The sequence below is a fragment of the Lissotriton vulgaris genome, chromosome 12 (genome assembly GCF_964263255.1).
Source record: "Lissotriton vulgaris chromosome 12, aLisVul1.2, whole genome shotgun sequence".
NCBI classification, from domain to species: Eukaryota; Metazoa; Chordata; class Amphibia; order Caudata; family Salamandridae; genus Lissotriton; species Lissotriton vulgaris.
The window spans coordinates 257,309,301-257,327,401 of NC_141700.1; the positions used below are offsets into that span (position 1 = coordinate 257,309,301).

Below are 18,101 nucleotides of genomic sequence, written 5' to 3' on the forward strand. Positions count from 1 at the left end.
CTTCAGGCCCCGCAACTTGGCTTTGGCGGCCACAAAAGACTGTCTCTGCTGCTGCACCATTTTCGTATAATCCGGGAAGATCATAATGTTGTGGTTTTCATATGTGAGCGAACCCTTGTTTCTCGCCTCTCGCAGTATGGCATCGCGGACGCTCACCCTCCGGCGGCCGCTGAGTCAAGGCCCTGTGCGCTCGCTCGATCACGAAGAATGTGGACAGTGCCCCTTCGGGGAGCCAGCTCTCCAGCCATCGGGTCAAAAACTGCTCCATGCCATCCTTCTCACAACGCTCCGGAAAACCAATATAGCGGAGGTTGTTCCTCCGTGCGCGCCCTTCGGCATCCTCCACTCGGGCAGCGAGAGTCTTTTGGATGCACTCCACCTCCGCCATTCTTTTCTTCAGAGCGCTAATGTCCGTTTCGGTCACCGAGATTCGGTCTCAGTGATCCGCTCCACCGCATTGCGGAGGTCCTGGGGCAGCAGTGTAACGTCCGCTCCCACTGCCCCGATTTTAGCATCGAGCATGTCCCGGGATTGGGTGATGGCAGCAAGGATCGTTGCATTGTCCGGCCCTGACCCGCCGCTGCCGCCGGGTGCCCCGGAGCCACCACTGGGCCCCGTAAATTTATCAATAGGACCTTGCTTAGGCGGGCCTCCTCCACCACCCCTGGTCATGGCCGCTCTGCGGGTTCTCCCCTTGGGCGGGGCGGACACCTCCCGCGACGATTCTCAGTAGACCCCCGGGAGCAAATCCGCAGCAATGGGCGCAGGAAGCCTCAGGCCCCAGGCTGGGACGTCGGCACCGGTGTCCTCAAAGGAAGGAGTGACAGGGGTTGCTTCCAAGCCAGGGCAGTCCCGGTGCCGCGAAACTCGAGGCCCCGGCTTCACAAGGGCGGGGCAGGCCTCCACCACGCCGTGTCGCCTGTAAACGTCCTCCCAGGGCACAGCACAGGAGCACAGGGCACCTCTGCGATCTGTGGGCAACTGAAGCTGCAAGGCCGGGCCGGAATCCGCGCCGCCGATGCCACCTCCAGCAGCGTGCCTGCAACCGCCACCCGGCGTCCTGAAAATCGAGGTCCCCGGTCCACAGCCAGTCACTAGGCCGCACGTCGCCGCCGGCGCCCCAGGGTCCCAGACGAGATGGAATCTCGGGATCAAGACACCGGAGAAGGCAGGACACTCCCCTGAACCGATGCCACTCACAAGGTACCAACTGCGGGCTCGGGGCCAGGATAAATGAGCAGATTATGTCCGGGCCGGCGGGAGCTCTACAAGGCTGCGACCGCCATCTTCGCCCGCCAAGCCACGCCCCCGTTTTTAGAGGTTTTTTTTTTGGGCATCGAAATAGTTTGAAATATAGATTTTGAACCGGAGCACAAAAGTTGCATCTGAACCCGATGGCGGAAAAAAACAATCTAAGGATGGAGTCGATGCCCATGCACACTATCGTCCAAGGGAGGTGTCACCTATCTCGTGACTAAAAAGACTTCTTCCAAGTCAACAACAAAATGCAAGCATCTGAGCCCAACACCAGATGGCGATCTAATGCGAAGTGTGAGATCTGTCAGTCGACGCAGGGTTTGAACCCGGGCATCCCTACCGGCACCGTCTGAGTCGACAGACTTCGAAAAATGATCAAAAAGGATCGAAAAAGTTAGTCAAAAATTGACAAAGGGAACAACTTTTTCGGATCTGCGCTTGCTGGCGCGGAAAAAAGAAGAACTGACGTCAGCGAGTGAGGGTGGTGTCTAAGTACTCCGGCGACGTTATTCCGGCGCCGATGACCGATGCGGTGCCGCAGACGACGCCTACCGACGCGCAAGGGTTCTGCTACGCAAAAGTTTCCGGATCTAGTCTGACGCCTAGGGATATTCTAAGGTAAGGAATCTAATAAGCTGGTTCAGGGGTGATCTTCCGTTTAAGGAGAGAGAGCTTGCCTGTGTTGGTGTTGATGATTACTTCTTGACGCTCCTCTTCTGCCAGTGGTTGGTGGCGCGGGCTCGGAACCACCAACGATGCCTTTGGCGTCGAGGATAACTTCAAGGGCCCCCCGGCCCCAGGCTTTGCTGCGAAAGCCTTCGGCGCCGTTTTCGGCGGTAACGTGAAGAGAATCGGCGTTGGCACTTTCGCCGGTTTCTGGAGAGGCTTGGGCACAGTGTCCTGCGGCTCGACTGCCGCGGTCCCCTCCCTAATACGCTGAAGGGACTCGTTGACCTTTCTAGTGAGCGAGGCGGAGGGACGGACCGACTCTAGAGAGTCTTCTGAAGCAGTTTTTGGCCCGGCGATCGAGGCCGCAGTCTTCGGAGCCGACGCAGCACCCCCCTTGGCCTTGTGGATTGGAAGCGGGTCAGCGATAGACTTGGGGTCGTCCCGCCGCTTTTTCGTGGTCTTCTTATGGTCGTCGACCTTCTTGCCATCGATGCGACTTTTAAGTGCGTCGACCAACTTCGGCGCCGACGCCGCCGGGTCGCCCGTTTTCACCTTCGGCTTCGACACCGTAGTCTTCGGGTCGGCCATTTTGGCGTGTCCCTTGAGCTCGACGGCCATCTTGGATTTCTTCGGCGCCGAAGCCTTCGATCCGACCAGTGCGACTTGCGCTTTCGGTTTCGAGACGTCTGGCGTCGAGACCGAAGGTTTCACTTTCGGTTTCTGTACCGTAAGTGGCGCCGCATCAATGTCCGTGGCCGGGACGGAAGGCGGAGCCTTGGGACGGGAATCAAGACTTTGGGTAAGGCCCGAAGGCGATCCCTCAGCCTGGGCCTTATAATGTTGGCTGGCCCCGGAGTCAGCGTGAGGAAGCTCCTCCTCCGAGCTATCCTCTACGGTGGCAATGGCCCCGTCGTCGTCCCCTACCTCCTCGACGACTTCATCGAAATCCTCGTCTTCCGCGTCGTAGTCGTCCTCGACCTCCGACGCCGGATTAGATTCCGTGATATCTTGGATAGTGTCGTCGCCGACATCCTCCGTGTCGAAGATGTCCGTCGGAGGGGGTGCCGATCGCTGGGCCTGCAGTCTTGCAGCTCGGCGGAGCTTAAGCGTCTTCTTCGACCGGAACTTGGAGCAGGCCATACACTTGGTCCGGCGACAAGCACTTATTGCACACCGGGTGCACATCGATATGTGGGTACTTCGAGGCACACACCGGGCACCTCTTAAATGGACTTCGTTCCATGATGAAGTAGTTTGGAGCGTCGTGTAGGCCCGTCTGCGCCGAAAGCACGCGGAAGGGCGGAGTTGGCTCGGAGTCGATGAAACAAACGAACCCAAACGATAGACAATACCGACGCGAGTCCTAAAGACCTTTTGGTCTCAAGTAAAAGAAGTTAAACAACTATCGATTCCGACAGAGGGAACCGAAACACATCCGAACCCAATGGCGGAAAAAAACAATCTGGGGATGGAGTCGATGCCCATGCGCACTGTAGTCCAGGGGAGGAGCCACCTATCTCGTGATACTTCGAAGACTCTTCCAGGACAACAATGTGCAATCATCCGGACCCAACACTAGGCGGCGATCTATGCACAGATATGAATTCAGCAGCCCACATGCCTCGAACCATATTTTACATATTGCTTGCAATGCCATTTACATTTCTATTGATTTATTCCACTGCTCGAGTTTGGGCTCATACAGCTGCTAAATCAAACCCTTGCTCGACACTCCCATGCAATTTGCTGGCTCACCACCTATTGTTAAATCTCAGACCTAATAAAAACTGCCTTTGTCAAGGGGTCCATGTAGAGATCACTTCAGTTAATGAGATGAACACAATATAGGAGTCCTTCCACTGTGGTCTTTTGCTCTAAATTTATCAAGGATGATGAGAAGTATATGTTTGTTACAGCAACTTCTTCATTCTACGAGTTCTTTCACATTCAGAAATATTGCACTGAAATCTAACCTGTGTCATCTATCAAGACACACTAAAAGAAGGCTTTTGTCCTCATATTAAGAAACTTAATTTTAGTGACTTAAGAGGGGGAGTAATGCTACCCGGTGCAGAGTCCACTTCTTCAACAAGAAGATTCGATATGCTTAACCTCTGCATTCTAGCCAAGATGGAACCTTACTTTGGGCGTGTTCTTTATTGTATCAAAGTTGTGTTGCTTTGGACTGGATAACTGATTTTACTGCCCCTTCCAATAAACGGAACTTATGAGACACTCTCCAATTAAATTTTCTTTTTACAATTTTTTATTAAGCAATCATAATCGCAAAAAGAACACTTAGTTCGAATTTGTGCAAATGTTGAGCTCGCAATGGATCGATTTCTGTACGAGTACAGGGTGCTTTCAATTGAACCATTTATGTACTAGTATGTCAAACAGTAATGCCTTAAACTTGCTTCAAGTGGAGGGGACGGTAACTTACCAATGTGCTCCTGGGCTACAATTATCAGTGTACTGGCAAAAAGAGCTACTGATCTGTAATTCAGTCCTCTAGTACATCTACCACATTCTCTCCAAAATCAAATCTTCTAATCATGCTACGAAGCCTCTACTAGCCAAACAAACATGTCATACCCATATCCACAAACGAGTCAAATTGATTAACCTCTCCTTCACTCAAGGCATTTTGTTAGACTGTGGGACAAGTCAAGTCGCTTATTAACAAATCTACTATGATCTTCAAGCTAGCATGACTTGAACTACCTTCCATTTCATGGCTTCTGTCATTAGCAAAACGACTAGAAACCTCTGTAAATAACTCACCTCAGGTAGGTCAGTGACAACAGCCCTTTTTAAAGACTTCGGAGCAGGTTTTCAGACTGGCCACAATACTGAAATGAAACGGTCATCCTACAATCTATAGACAATGCTATACATATCTTTGACAAAGTAGATTCTTGTCCGATAACCTTATTGGAATTCTCAGAGGCCTTTAACTCTTACCCTGACACTACATACACACATCAAAACAGGCAACTAACTCCCAAGTCCCGTTCCTTTGCAACAGGGTGCCCCTCGAGCGTCACTGTTGGCCTCCGCACTGTTCAACCTTAAAGCTCTGGGTAACATTTTCAGAGATTCAGGGATTTCATACCTTCAGTATGCGGACAATATACAGCTGCAATTCAAGGTAACTATTCCGGAGGACATTACCCAGGCTGCAATAACTATCCATAATATTCAATAATGGATGACTGGCTATCATCTCAAATTAAATGGCAAGAAAGCAGATGTAATCTCATCATAACCTTGCTCTACCTTATACAAGAATCAATCTTCTCTTCCAACATCCTCGGCAGCAGTTTATTCACCACTGATAATGCCAAATCTCTGGGTTACATCATTGACTCCAGAATAACCCTCCAGACAGACATTAATACCTTGGGGAGCAGATCCAATGTCCAGCAGTGCCTATGACCTCATTAAATTCACGGAATTAGATCCTTTGCAAAGAAAATATGTTTAAGTCATGACCCACATGCTTGTTGTATCATAAATTTGCTATGAAAACTTCATCCTTTCAAGTATAACCAAAATACACCTTACTCTACTAAATGCCCCTTTGCATGTCTTATCTCTAGAGATGGTTGCTGTGATCACAAAACCCCTCTACTGCATTCACTACGCTGGTACATAGTTGATAGCAGACTGACTTTTAAACTTATGTGTCTTGTGAATAAACTCTTAAATGCGGATAAACCTCACTACTTGACAAGCAAGCTAAAGATCAATAGGGATATCTTCGACCACAAAGCTCAAGTAATCTTTTTTTATGATTGTGGAGGGGGGGGGGGATACTAACGTACTCAACAAACACAGCTCCAATAGTCTCTATCTGGATGTGCCCAAGGAAGTGGAATGCTATTCTGCATCTTTTTGTTCCATTGCCTCTTTATCTATATTCATACGAGAACTTTAATTAATTATTTTTTATCATTACTTCCCCATACCCACTAAATAATCACCTGGCTCCAATTGTCACTATTACTGCTTTGGTTGTTACCCGGAAGAAGAATGCCATATGTTTGGAATGCTGTCTCACTTTCGATACCAGCTACTGCTTCTTCTGACTTTAATTTGTGTCTTCTTTCGGAAAAGGCTTAACTGCTGTCCTCTTGCGCAGGATGTCTACCTCCTAGTCTAGCCGACTAGGACGAATGGTTTTAACACCTTTGGTGGACTTTGAAACCTGTGAAATTAGTTAACTAGCTTTGGTAACGTTTTGGGTGATCTATCTACCTTCAGATGCCTCATGTCTTGACTGTCCCCAGGTGCCGGCCTTGCTCCAGAAGGTTAAAATAGGTCTCCTGCACCAGTAAGTAGCACCTCAGCTCCAAGTCAACAAGAGCAACTTCTCAGATGGGACATCATGAAGCCATATATGGCGCCACCCTGGTGCTCGGACGTCACTTAATGCCCTTTTTTCTAACCTTAAAGGCGCAAACAAGATTGATGTAGATTACAGAAAGTCTATCCAAGAACCTTATACAATCATCCTCATAACAGAGCGTTTCGGAAAGAAAACTAGGCAAGACAACCATTTTTTCTTAAGGTAACCTACATATTCTTTTAATGGATACTTCTCCTTATTCATTCCTTATTTGTTGAAACAATTCCAAAACAATGAACACAAGAATGGTCTGAGAAGAAATACAAGAAGGACTGTGCTATATGGCCACATAACGGCAATCAGTCCCACACCAGCAGCTGAAATCTTCCAAAGCATAGCTTGTTCTATCTTCAACACAAAAGTCACTGTTTCCTTAATACTTACTTTGAGCAGCTCAAACATGTAAAACCGGATATCAAAATCTGTCAGGATCTGGTACAGTTGCTGAAACAAAAAGATAAAAGAGGTAAATATATTTTATTGGCAGAGGTTTCTGTAGTGGTTCAATGTCAATGGGTTAAGCTGTCAATCATGCAACAAAGCCCAGGGGTGTAGTTGGTTAAATAAGGATGCTAAAATTGGCATCTTAGGTTTGCATCTATGAAAACCCAGAGCAAAGATTAAATGAGTTGCTCATAGCTAACCAGAACGTAGCACCAGAACAGTGCTGGAAGTGACTGAGTAGGAGGAGGAAAGTCTCAGCCTATACCCGCTTCATGAATGCAATCACACCTATGTCTTGCTTTCTTTTCCCACAACGTATTCCAAAGATGAACTTCTTTCTACGTTTTTTTCTAATGAATGCAAGACTTATAGCAGATCTGTTGAAAGCACCATTAAGGATGGCAATGGGGAAACATGAAAGTCTAGGCTCCTGTGAGGTGAATAGAATGGCTTAAGTTGATGAACATTCGGGAAATAATTTCGCATAAGATACCCAGGGAGTTCAGGCTGAACCATCTTAACAACTCAACCCTGTAAGACAGACCACATTCCAAAAAGAAAGTAACAAAGGGCAATCATAAAACATGTGTAGATCAGAAGCCGCCACCAGACCACATTTAGGGCATGCCACTGCTGAATTGTTTGGGAACTTTGAGAGCCTCTCGGGCGAGTAATACGCCCTATGTAGGGTAAAACGGTGGTTTCGGCGTAACCAAGATGGTTTCACTATATTCCACAAGATCTTAAGGGACTCAAACCACAGGTTCTCCACATTTTGATTTGTGATGTGTGCGGCCCACAATGTGTCGGGCAAATGAAACTCACCATCAACCTCCTCCAGTAGTAGGTTGTACCAGAATGACACCTCTTTCTTTGTTGTAGGCTTGTCGATTAAGAGGGAGACCATGTTGCTATTAGCCCCTAACTGAAATCTAACCTTAGCAGAAACCTGTGAGTGTGCCCAGCTTCGTATTTGCAGGTATTTAAACCTGGAGAGCCCTGGCCCTATCCTAGAGAATAACACCTCCCATGGGAGTAATCTACCCTCCAGAAAGAGGGTACACTCTTACACTCACTACCGCCTTAGGTTCCCAAGTCCGGCCATGTCCCGCTCTTATAATCTTTGGGGTTGCACCAGAATTCCAGGGTTCAGCAAAGAACTTACTCTTTTTTGGAATCTTGTTAGCCAGATGGGAAATCTGCAAGAAGTGGAAAGACCCGTTACCCCCCTCCCTGCAGGACTGGCGCATTTTGTTCTTTACTACACTGGCCATAGTTGAGTATGTGATCAGGGTTTTTTTTTTTTGTTTTCTTTTTTTTTCCCCCGAAGTCCAATGATTGCGCTGTTTGGAAATCATTTTCCTTTACGTTTGTATACCCAATAGGGCGATTCGATACAGGATTGGGTATTTGACTGCAGCATACTACCCTGATGGTTATCTTGATGTGGTGCTGTGGGAGCATATTGAAGTACTGATGGGCGAACCACCTCGTAACATCCAATGCCTATACCAGTTTATCTGTGACAGTACACTTATCTCTACGCACTACTACTCAGATACCAAGGGCGTGAATGAGGACAAAAAAAAACAAACAACTCAACCCTATATGGGTACTTCTTGCTATGTTCATTCCTAGTTGGCCTCAAGACAATCAGCTGACGAATCCAATCTAACACAATCTGACTAACTAAGATGCCAGGTGACTACACGGTAAAGCAAAACCAGCAAGTACTGGCTAGAGAATCGAAATCCAGTCTCCGTGCAACCTAAAACCCTCAGGAAAAAAAAGGGGCGGATCTTGGAAGACAAATTTCAGAGATAGTCACCAATTACTTGTAATCACATGCTGTCATAAGTACTTAGTAGAGAAGACAATTTAGTTTCACCTTTAGACCATCCAAGGGAAATCTCTTGGTAATTCTAATAATGTTCTAACGAATGCAGATCTTAGATGCACAATTTTTATTAAAAAAAAAAAAATAGGCTGGTGAACGAAGAAAAATTCTACATAAAGGCAGACTAGTTATTAAAAACAAACATATTTTTTTTAACTTAGCACAGAAATAAAGTGACGGAGGTACAGACGGAGGTACAGAACAAATGTATGTTTGGAGCATGCTATTCTAATGTGTGACAAGCACATTCACCCCAGTACTTTCATTAGTTTCACCTAAAAATGACAAAGCACCTGGTGAACATTTCATAATTAACATTTCTGTCAGTAACAGTGACGGATCACTGTCAACGTATTTCATTTTAGCCTCCATGCCAACACAGTACTTCCTGCCAAAGCTACCCAAATCTGAACTGTTCAGAATTTTCACTCTAGAAATTCTGCCCTTCTTACCAAGCAGGCAATTTGGAATTATTCAAAAGAGATACTGAGTACGGTGGTCGGATTCAAGTCAACAGTTAAATCCTATACATCAAATAGTCATTTAAGTATTTGTTCTAATGAGCCAGTGGTCTTATGGCATGTCATGCAGGGTAGTTAAATTGAAGACAAATTATCTATGAATTCAGGTATGCAACTATGCCAAAATGTAAACACACATTGATTCACACAAAACATAAGGGGATGCTGTTTGCAATTGGTCTAACCACTGGCAATAGCCCTGGTTAGAACTCCAACCCATTGTTCGAATAGGCACAACGATCCTGGGTGGTTTGTGTTCCTGTTCAGGGAGGCCCTGGCTAGGCAGTAAAAAGTATAGAAGGGTCCACCTAGAGAAACATGTCATGTACTAAGTTTGTTTATATGTATATTCATTATGATATGAATGAATGACGCTTGCAAGCATACCTCAGAATCATAGAAGCAGCTTTGCAGATAAAATAGTCCCATGGGACAATTGCTGCATTTGAGTGGGTCGTTACTACAGACGTTTTTGGTGACAATGAATGAGTGTTTTGACCTTCATGTGCCTGCTTTCCCTGACCCGGTTAATTCATTAGGCCCTCCTTTGCTTGTGCCCCTACTGACCAGGGGCTGTTTCCGCCCTGGGGCCATTATTTTGTAACTGCAGCAGTCTACGCCACTTCCCAGGTGGATTCTCTGTTGAGGCGACACCTCCCGCCTTACTATAATGAAGCGCTCCCTTTAGGAAGCTGGCTCTGTATATACTATACCAAAGTGAGGTACAGTGTGCATAGAGTCCAGTGGAACTCCAAAGGTAGGTAAAGGTAAAAGTAGATAGAAGCTTACTCTCTATTTGGAGTAGTGTGGTCCAGCAGTAAGGCAGTATCAGAGGACAGTGTTAAGAATTTGTTGCACACACAAATTGTTTCACACACTCAAAGACAACTTCAGACCAATTGTTTTTGTATAAAAATTATTTGTTTAGTTATTTTATTTCCTAGAACCAAGCAAGCCTGGCACAGGTAAGTGATAAATACATTGCAGTAAATATACAGTTGTAATACAGTTTGGATTTGTAATGGTATATGCACTTTGTTTTGACTTTCAGTATTGTTTCAGAGAAATGCCATGCTTTGTAAATACTGTACATAGACTTGAATGGGCTATTCAGTAAAATACCAGGTAAGTTACTTTTTGGAATACTTTTCTAACACAGTGTAGTATACCTGGATACTACACTGTGACATTTCCTGTAAACAGGTAAGTTAACGTGTTAAATAGTACAATTTTAAAGAATTTCTTTAGGGTTTCAAACTCCAAACTTTTCCAAGAAAAACAGTCAATGTTAACCTAGGAGGAAAATCGTGTTATCGGTTTTAGGTAAGTTTTCGGTAGTGGGAGTTGAGATTCTGGGGATAGACTCAGGGGTCCCCCATGGTCAGGGAGGAACTCTCGTAGCACCCTCAGCAGAACTAGGGGGCCAGGTGCAGAGTGCTGAGGCCCAATGTTATCCAAAGGGGGATAGGGGGCCTCCGGTTGGTAGTTGCTGACGAGCAGGCCATTTGGTTGTGGAAGCAAAACTCCTGGACTTCAGCACAGATCAAATAGGGAAACAAAGTAGCAAAAAGGTGCACCCTCAGCGGCACTAGGGTGGCTGGGTGCTGTTTCGACGTTGGGCACCCAGTTATTTGCAAAGGCACTGCAGGCTTGGGGCCGAAGGTCTTCTGGAGGTGACCACCACTTCGAGAGGTAAGTTGAGATGTTGGGGGTTGGGTTAGGCACCGTTGGTTTGGCCAACCAAGGCCGTGGGGAGTCGGGTGCAGGGGTGCCTTTTTGGGGTCAGATCTTACCAGCTACTGGTTGGAGTTGGGGGGACCTTCCAGATTTAGGCTGCAGGCCTTGGCTGGAGGCAGGTCAGGGATTGCCTGATCTCGGGTCAGGATAGCCGAGGAGACCTCCTTGGGGTCTTTGCCTAGTCTAGCTGGGGCCGTGGACGGCAGGTGCAGAGTGGTGCGGATTTGCGGTGTCCAGCTGGAGCCAGAGGTTGGAGATGAACAAATTCGATGTTCACAGGAGACACAGTCTTTGTGGTTGAAGGCAGGTAGGTCCTCCGGGGTTTTTGAGGGTGCTGGCTGCAGGAAACACTGGGATTTCATAGAAGCAGGTTCGAGGTGGAGACAGGGCGGTAGGGCTGGGGCCAAGTTAGTGGGCGTCTTCCTCTTGTTAGCTGCGGCACGGCTGTTCGGTCCTTCTTCCTTCTTTTGTTGCAGGTTCTTGTCTGAGGAAGAACGGTTCAGAGGTGCCCCATAATACTAGATTTAGGGGTGCCCCTAAATACTAGATTCAGCGGTGTTACAGGTAGGTAAAAGGTTGGGACCAATGGGTCCCTTCCCTGGGGTGGGTACACCCCCTATTATACCACCCTCCAGTGGGAGGGAGGAATAAGCCTTTCCTTAGTTGGCTGAGTCCCCCCATCAGCAAGATGGTGGGGACAGAGTTGCACTTCAAATCGCCTCCCCCACCTGAGGGGTGGAGTTGGCAGAGGTGGGCACACCTTTTCCTCACTTGTTTTTCCCGCCGGTTCTCCCGCCCAAAGGGGGGGGGGGGGTCAGAACCAGTTTACCACTAGCTGAAAGCAGCAAGTGGCCTGAAGAAGCTCACAAAGGCGGCAAGCCTATGAAGCTTCCCCTTCTTGGATCCTGACCATACGGGAGAGGAGGCTTGGCACCTCGTCCCAGGATGTGCACTGTTTTAGGCTCCCTACAGAAGCAGGCTCTCGACCCAGGGGTCCAGAAAAATGTCTGGTGGTGGCAGCTGAAAGCAGCCACTCAGCCTGGACACTATTGGTAGGTTAGTTTTCCGGGTGCATTTTTCATTAAATCCCTCACTGGCAACAGTGTGGGTTTAATGTGCTGAGAAGTTTGGTACAAACGTCTATGTTTTCAGTGTAGCCATGATGGTGCTGTGGAGTTCGTAATGACAAACTCCCAGCACCATATACTTTTAATGGCAGCACTGCACTTACAATGTCTAATAAGAATGGACTTAGACACTGTAGGGGTACAGGGCGCATGCACCTGTACCCTCACCACTGGTATAGAGCACCCAGCTAGAGGGGGGACCGATCTATGCAAGACAGGGATGTGTGCCATGTCGAATCTTCACTTTGTCCTGCACCAATACACGCAGCTTGAAAAGGCAGTGTGTGAGTGTGAAGGTACAGGGCCTCCAAGGGTGGCACAATAAGTGCTGCAGCTCTTAGAGTCAGCAGTCTGGCAAAAAAAGAAGGGGGTACTGCAACACCAACATCGGACAGAGACCCTGTGGACTGCGGTGCTCTGCGTAAGAGTTCAGAGAGCCTGCAAACAAGAAATCGGGCCATAGGACGTGGAACCCCGTCGGCCCCCAACTAAATATTTGTTTACCCCCTGGTGCGGGCAAACTCAGACAGACTGGCAAGGGCATTGCCAGCCCCACGCAGGAGGCGGAGAGTAGCCGGCTGGGCTTATTCATTCGTAGAGGCCTGGGGCTCCACAACTCAAGATGGCCGGCGGGAAGAGTGGCAAGGTGGCTCTGCAGACTAAAATGGAAAAATATGCCTGGCAAAAAGGGTCACGTGCACAGGAGCAAGAAACAGACGTCCGGGAAGAAGCAGGGGCTGGGCGGGGAATCTGAGTTGACCCTCCAAGACATCATGACAGCTATTACTACTGTCCGAATCTCGCTGGAAACCAGGATTGATTCGGTCTCGACTGAGGTTTCTCTGATTAGGACAGATATCCGAAACATGAACGATCGAATAAAAGAGATCGAGTCGACATCTAACGCTCTGGTCACAGACATGTCAACTCTTAAAAAATCAGTAGCAGACCTCCAAGCATGTACAGAAAGAATGGAAAACCAATTGGAAGATTACAAAGGAAGGTCATGCTGGAATAATTTTCGGATCCTAGGTTTGCCAGAACGGGCAGAGGGGCAAGCAACGGACCTATTCATGGAGAAACTAAAGGCCTGTCGCAATTTTTCACGATCGAGAGAGCACACAGAGTGTCGGTGGGGAGGCCAAAACCTGGTGCACCCCCTAGACCCATAGTGGCCAGAGTGTTCAACTACAGTGACAGACAATATACTACATACGGCTCGCGCTGTGCTGCCAGTCAATTATGAGAACTGCAAAGTGAACTTTTTCCCAGATTTTACCTTAAAAGTGCAGCGTCAATGCCAAGGATCCTCGAGGTGAAGAGAGCCCTGCGGGAACAGAAGATAAACTATGCAATGATTTTTCCCGCCAAGCTTAGAGTTGAGGAGGAGGGGAAGGTGTGGTGATTTGGTAGCCCAGAAGAAACGTGAGACTGGCTTGAGGGATGGCGTATAATAAGGAAGAAGGGGCACGTTGACCACCTGGGGAGGGGCTTAGTCAGTCCCGCCTGGGGCGTGACGCAGCAGCACCACTCGAGGCTGCACCACGGGACAATGGTAATAATGACTAAAATGTTGCACACCGTGTGAGTCAAGATCTTTGCATTTTTGTGACACTCTCTGAGGCGGCCATGTGGTAGGCCCGTCAATATGGGCGCTCCAGACACTCATATTATTCAGACTTTGAACTGCCCAATAGGGCTCATACAGAGTTGAGGAGGAGGGGAAGGTGTGGTGATTTGGTAGCCCAGAAGAAACGTGAGACTGGCTTGAGGGATGGCGTATAATAAGGAAGAAGGGGCACGTTGACCACCTGGGGAGGGGCTTAGTCAGTCCCGCGTGACGCAGCAGCACCACTCGAGGCTGCACCACGGGACAATGGTAATAATGACTAAAATGTTGCACACCGTGTGAGTCAAGATCTTTGCATTTTTGTGACACTCTCTGAGGCGGCCATGTGGTAGGCCCGTCAATATGGGCGCTCCAGACACTCATATTATTCAGACTTTGAACTGCCCAATAGGGCTCATACAGATTGATGAGGGTTATCAGGTGCATGGTCAGGCTACGCACCACAAATCTATTGGGGGTGGGCAAAAGGCGCTTTGCAGAGTTTAGGGAGGTGGGGTCATATTCTGCAGTGCAGGGAGGGGGGTGTGAGGTGGGGTTAGTTTAGGGGGGGACAAACATTCAGTTGACATAGTTGTTGTAAAGGAAACATGAGACCGTTCGAAGCCAAGGCTATCTTGGTTTAGGGAGGGGGGAAAGGGGAGTTTGCCAAGTTTCACACATAGTTCAGATGACACTAACATGAGCCATCAGGAGGCACAGACCCTTTTCCTCTCCAAGCATAGGGAAGAATTTCTCACTGAATGTTAGAGTATTGTCTGCCTTGTGCAGCGATTATATTTCGGCTGTTATAACCTCGCCGACAGGAACAGATATCAAAACAGACAGTAATGGGACCAATGTTAAAGCGAAGCATTAAGCTGATGTCCTGGAATGTCAACGGGCTGGGCGACAAAATAAAGAGGTCTATTGTATTGCACTATGGTAAACGGCCTGCGCCGGATGTGAACTTTTACAGGAGACGCATTTAATGGGAAATGCTTGTAAGGCATTGAATAGGTGGGGATACCACCTAGCAGCCCACTCCGCATTTAGTTCCAGGGGTGTAGGTATAATGATGAAAAAAAACGTCCAGGAGGCAATCGATCGCACATAGGCAGGCAATCTGGGCACGTATGCAGCAACCTCAGGAAGGTGGAACAGGCCAAACTCTAAATCTTGTCTGGGTATGTGCCACCGGGTCTCCAAACACTAGCCTTTCAAGACCTGGGAGATCTTCTGCTTGACCTCTTTGCGAGGAGGCTTCTCATGGGTGGCGATTTTAATTCTATTGTTCGGGCCGCCTAGGTTGGTGCCCACTGAGAGAGAGTTGCCACCCTCGCGTACGCAAATTCACGATTTTCTGAGGGCAATGGCGTTGGTGGATGCCTGGCGGGCTCCCCACTCATTGGAAACTCTACACATTCTACTCTGGGGCCCATCATATCTAGGATAGACTATATTATAGTGCCGGCGGCTCAGCTGGGACAGTTCGGTGAGGTGCACCACTTGGTGAGTGGCATCTCGGATCACTCCCCGATCTGGGCCCGGTTAGAGGTTGGGGAGCCGCAGGTAGGCAGGACAGCTCCAATAAACCCATGGTTTCTTAAAACCCAGAAGATCAGGGGGAAAACCAAAGAATTTGACCTTTGTTTTCAAGAAAATGAGGGCACGGTAGAGTCTATGTTGAGCCTATGGGAGGCCTTTAAAGTAGTGATAAAGGGCTATGCAGTCTACCTGATTGCTGTGACTCTGAAATTTAGTAGGACTAGATGCAGACATATTGCATCTGGAAGGGTTGATGCAAGATTCAGTGTCATAAGAAACCAAGCACTTGCTGAAGCTAAAAACAAAAGAATACAAGTCCATAGTAACAGACACAGCACGGGGCCACACTTAGTAGAATCTACGAGGTCGGGGATAAAGCAGCAAAGCCGCTGGCATGGCTGGATCATCGTGAACAAGCTAACCAACTGGTAGTGGAATTGACAGGTATCTCAGGCAAGCGACTCACTGACCCAACAGGAGATCGCAGACGAATTTGGGAATTAGTATGAACGGATTTATAAATCACATATGGCATCCAGGGAGGCCCAGCCACTCTCTAGACCACTGACTGACTTGGAAGCAGAGCTTGCAAGCACAGAGGTAGTGAAATGGAAAATCCGTATTTGTAAAGCGCTAACTACTCACCCTTACGGGTCTCAAGGCGCTGGGGCGGTTGTGGAAATTAAGTGAGGTATTGCCCAGAATCACACTGTCGCCAGAGCCGGGGATCGAACCGTGAACCCTGTGCTCCGAAGACAGCTGCCCTGGCCACTGCACCACACCTCCCCAGTGAGAGTAATAATAGATCTCCAGGCAGGTAAGGCGATGGGCCCAAATGGTTTGTCTATCGAATTATATAAATTGGCTCCAAGTAAATTGAAGCCACATCTCACAAAATGTTCCTGGAGCAAGAGTCCCTCCCGTCGGACCAGAGACTGGCCACTATTGTGGTCATCCACAAAAGTGGGAAGCCCAAAGACCAGTGTCCCTCGCATCGTCCTTTTTAAAATGATGTCTTTACCACATTTCTTGTACGTTCTGCACAACACCCAAAGTCCAGTTGGCTCAGAGTACTTTAAAGCTATAGAAAACTCCCAGAGGGAACTCCTATGAGACGGCAAACCACCCCAAATATCCACTCACAAGCTTACAAGGGAATGGTATGACGGGGGGTGCCTCCCTAATATCAGGAGATAAATAGCCGCCAACAATCAATGTATCTACAGGCCTCAAAGAGATCAGAGGTACCAGATGGACAGGTGTCTGCTCCATGGTGGGGATTTTACAAGAGTACTAGACACCAAGCCCACCAAGTTACACCGGATAGGCCCCACTGTCATGCGGTGCACGTATGGAGGGAAGCTACAAAGCGTCTTGGTTGGGAGGGACGAATCACAAGGGCCACCCCACTCAGGGATGCAGACAAGTTTGGTAACTTGCGGAAGACAAAAGGGTTTTGATTGGTGGGAAATAATAGGTATCTCCAAGGTCAGCGATCTATGGAGAATGGGTGGTGTGGTCTCATTTGCGCAGCTCCAGACGTAGTACAAGATGGCAGTAACAGAGCACTTTCAGTATCTGCCGATAAAACAGGCTTTGCAAGCAGTGGTCCCAAGGGGGGGAATGCCTTCCAGAGTACTCTCCGCTAGAAGACAGGATATTGGACGAATACATGCCCCAAAAATCTATCTCTAGGACGTACAAAAAGTTAATCAATAATATGTCAGACACCATTGTGCGGCTGCGGGCTAGGAGGGGACATGATGTAGAGAGTCTGGAGGACGACGAATGGATGGATGGAGGCCTCTGCCTCCCCTAAAGAGATAGCTATTTCCTCCAGACTCAGATTGGTACAACTGAAAATACTCCACAGGATTTACCTCACCGGGTCTGCACTAGTGCACAGGGGTTACAGGACCAGCCCGGGGGGGCATGCGCAGATGTGGGCAGGAAGGCACCTTCGCACATATTATCTGGGAATGTGTACATATACAGAATTACTGGTTGGGTTGATTAGGTGTATGGAAAAGGTAATGGTGGTCAAAATCGAGCCTAATATAAAGCTGTGCATCTTTAATATATGGGGTCCCACATATCTAAACAGTAAAGAGAAACTTTGGGTGATGCGGAGGACTATGATTGCGGAGCGGAAAATTGCCAAAAGTTGGGGAGCCCAAGAGTTATCAAATATTGTAGAATGGCAGAGGGACATGGATTGGAGCATGCTGATGCAGCGAACAATTTACGAATCAAGAGGGTGTCCTAACAAGTGGTCGCAGGTATAGGGAAAGTGGAACGCTTACAGGGGGAGACTCTGTGAGCCCCCCCCGAGGGTGAAACATGTCCAGGAGCTCAGGGAGTGAGGGTGAATGCCATTCAGTGCGTCTCCGCATGATTATGTACAAGCAGTGGGTAGTGGTCGAATGCAACAATGCAGACATACTCCCTAATGACTATGATTGTGCATTAACTATTTGTGTTAAGTTGGTATAAATGAAAAGAATTATAAAAAAAGAGTTTTGAGATTCACCTGTTGGCCATTGATGGAATGCAATATAGCACCCAGTACTCGATAACAGCATACTCGATACGTGTAACATCCTTGTCCAACCAAAGTGTACTGTCAGGTAAATCAACATGACATCACAATCCTGGTGGATACTGGGTCATCGAAAATCCTTACAATCCAAGAAAAATACAACTTGCCAAATGAAAGACTGCAATCAAGTCATGCCAAGCTGGATGCTTAGGAGGAACATAAAAAGCAGCTCAGAAGGCATGTTCATGGCTAATTTAACCTTGGAAGATGCATGTAGTTCACTAAGGGGTCAACATTTTGGGTTGAACAAAGCAACATAAATCATTCATGCGGATTGATTGGTGA

At 47.9% G+C, this 18,101-nt stretch overlaps 1 protein-coding gene across 1 annotated transcript in view; it reads right to left on the minus strand.

Moving 5' to 3' along the window:
- The window catches only part of CSNK2A2 (casein kinase 2 alpha 2), a 364,482-nt gene that overhangs the window by 161,590 nt on the left and 184,791 nt on the right, over nucleotides 1-18,101 (minus strand). The window contains exon 5 of the mRNA XM_086947793.1: nucleotides 6,722-6,781. Coding sequence (XP_086803919.1) covers nucleotides 6,722-6,781 — 60 coding nt within the window. The remainder of the gene's footprint in view (nucleotides 1-6,721; nucleotides 6,782-18,101) is intronic.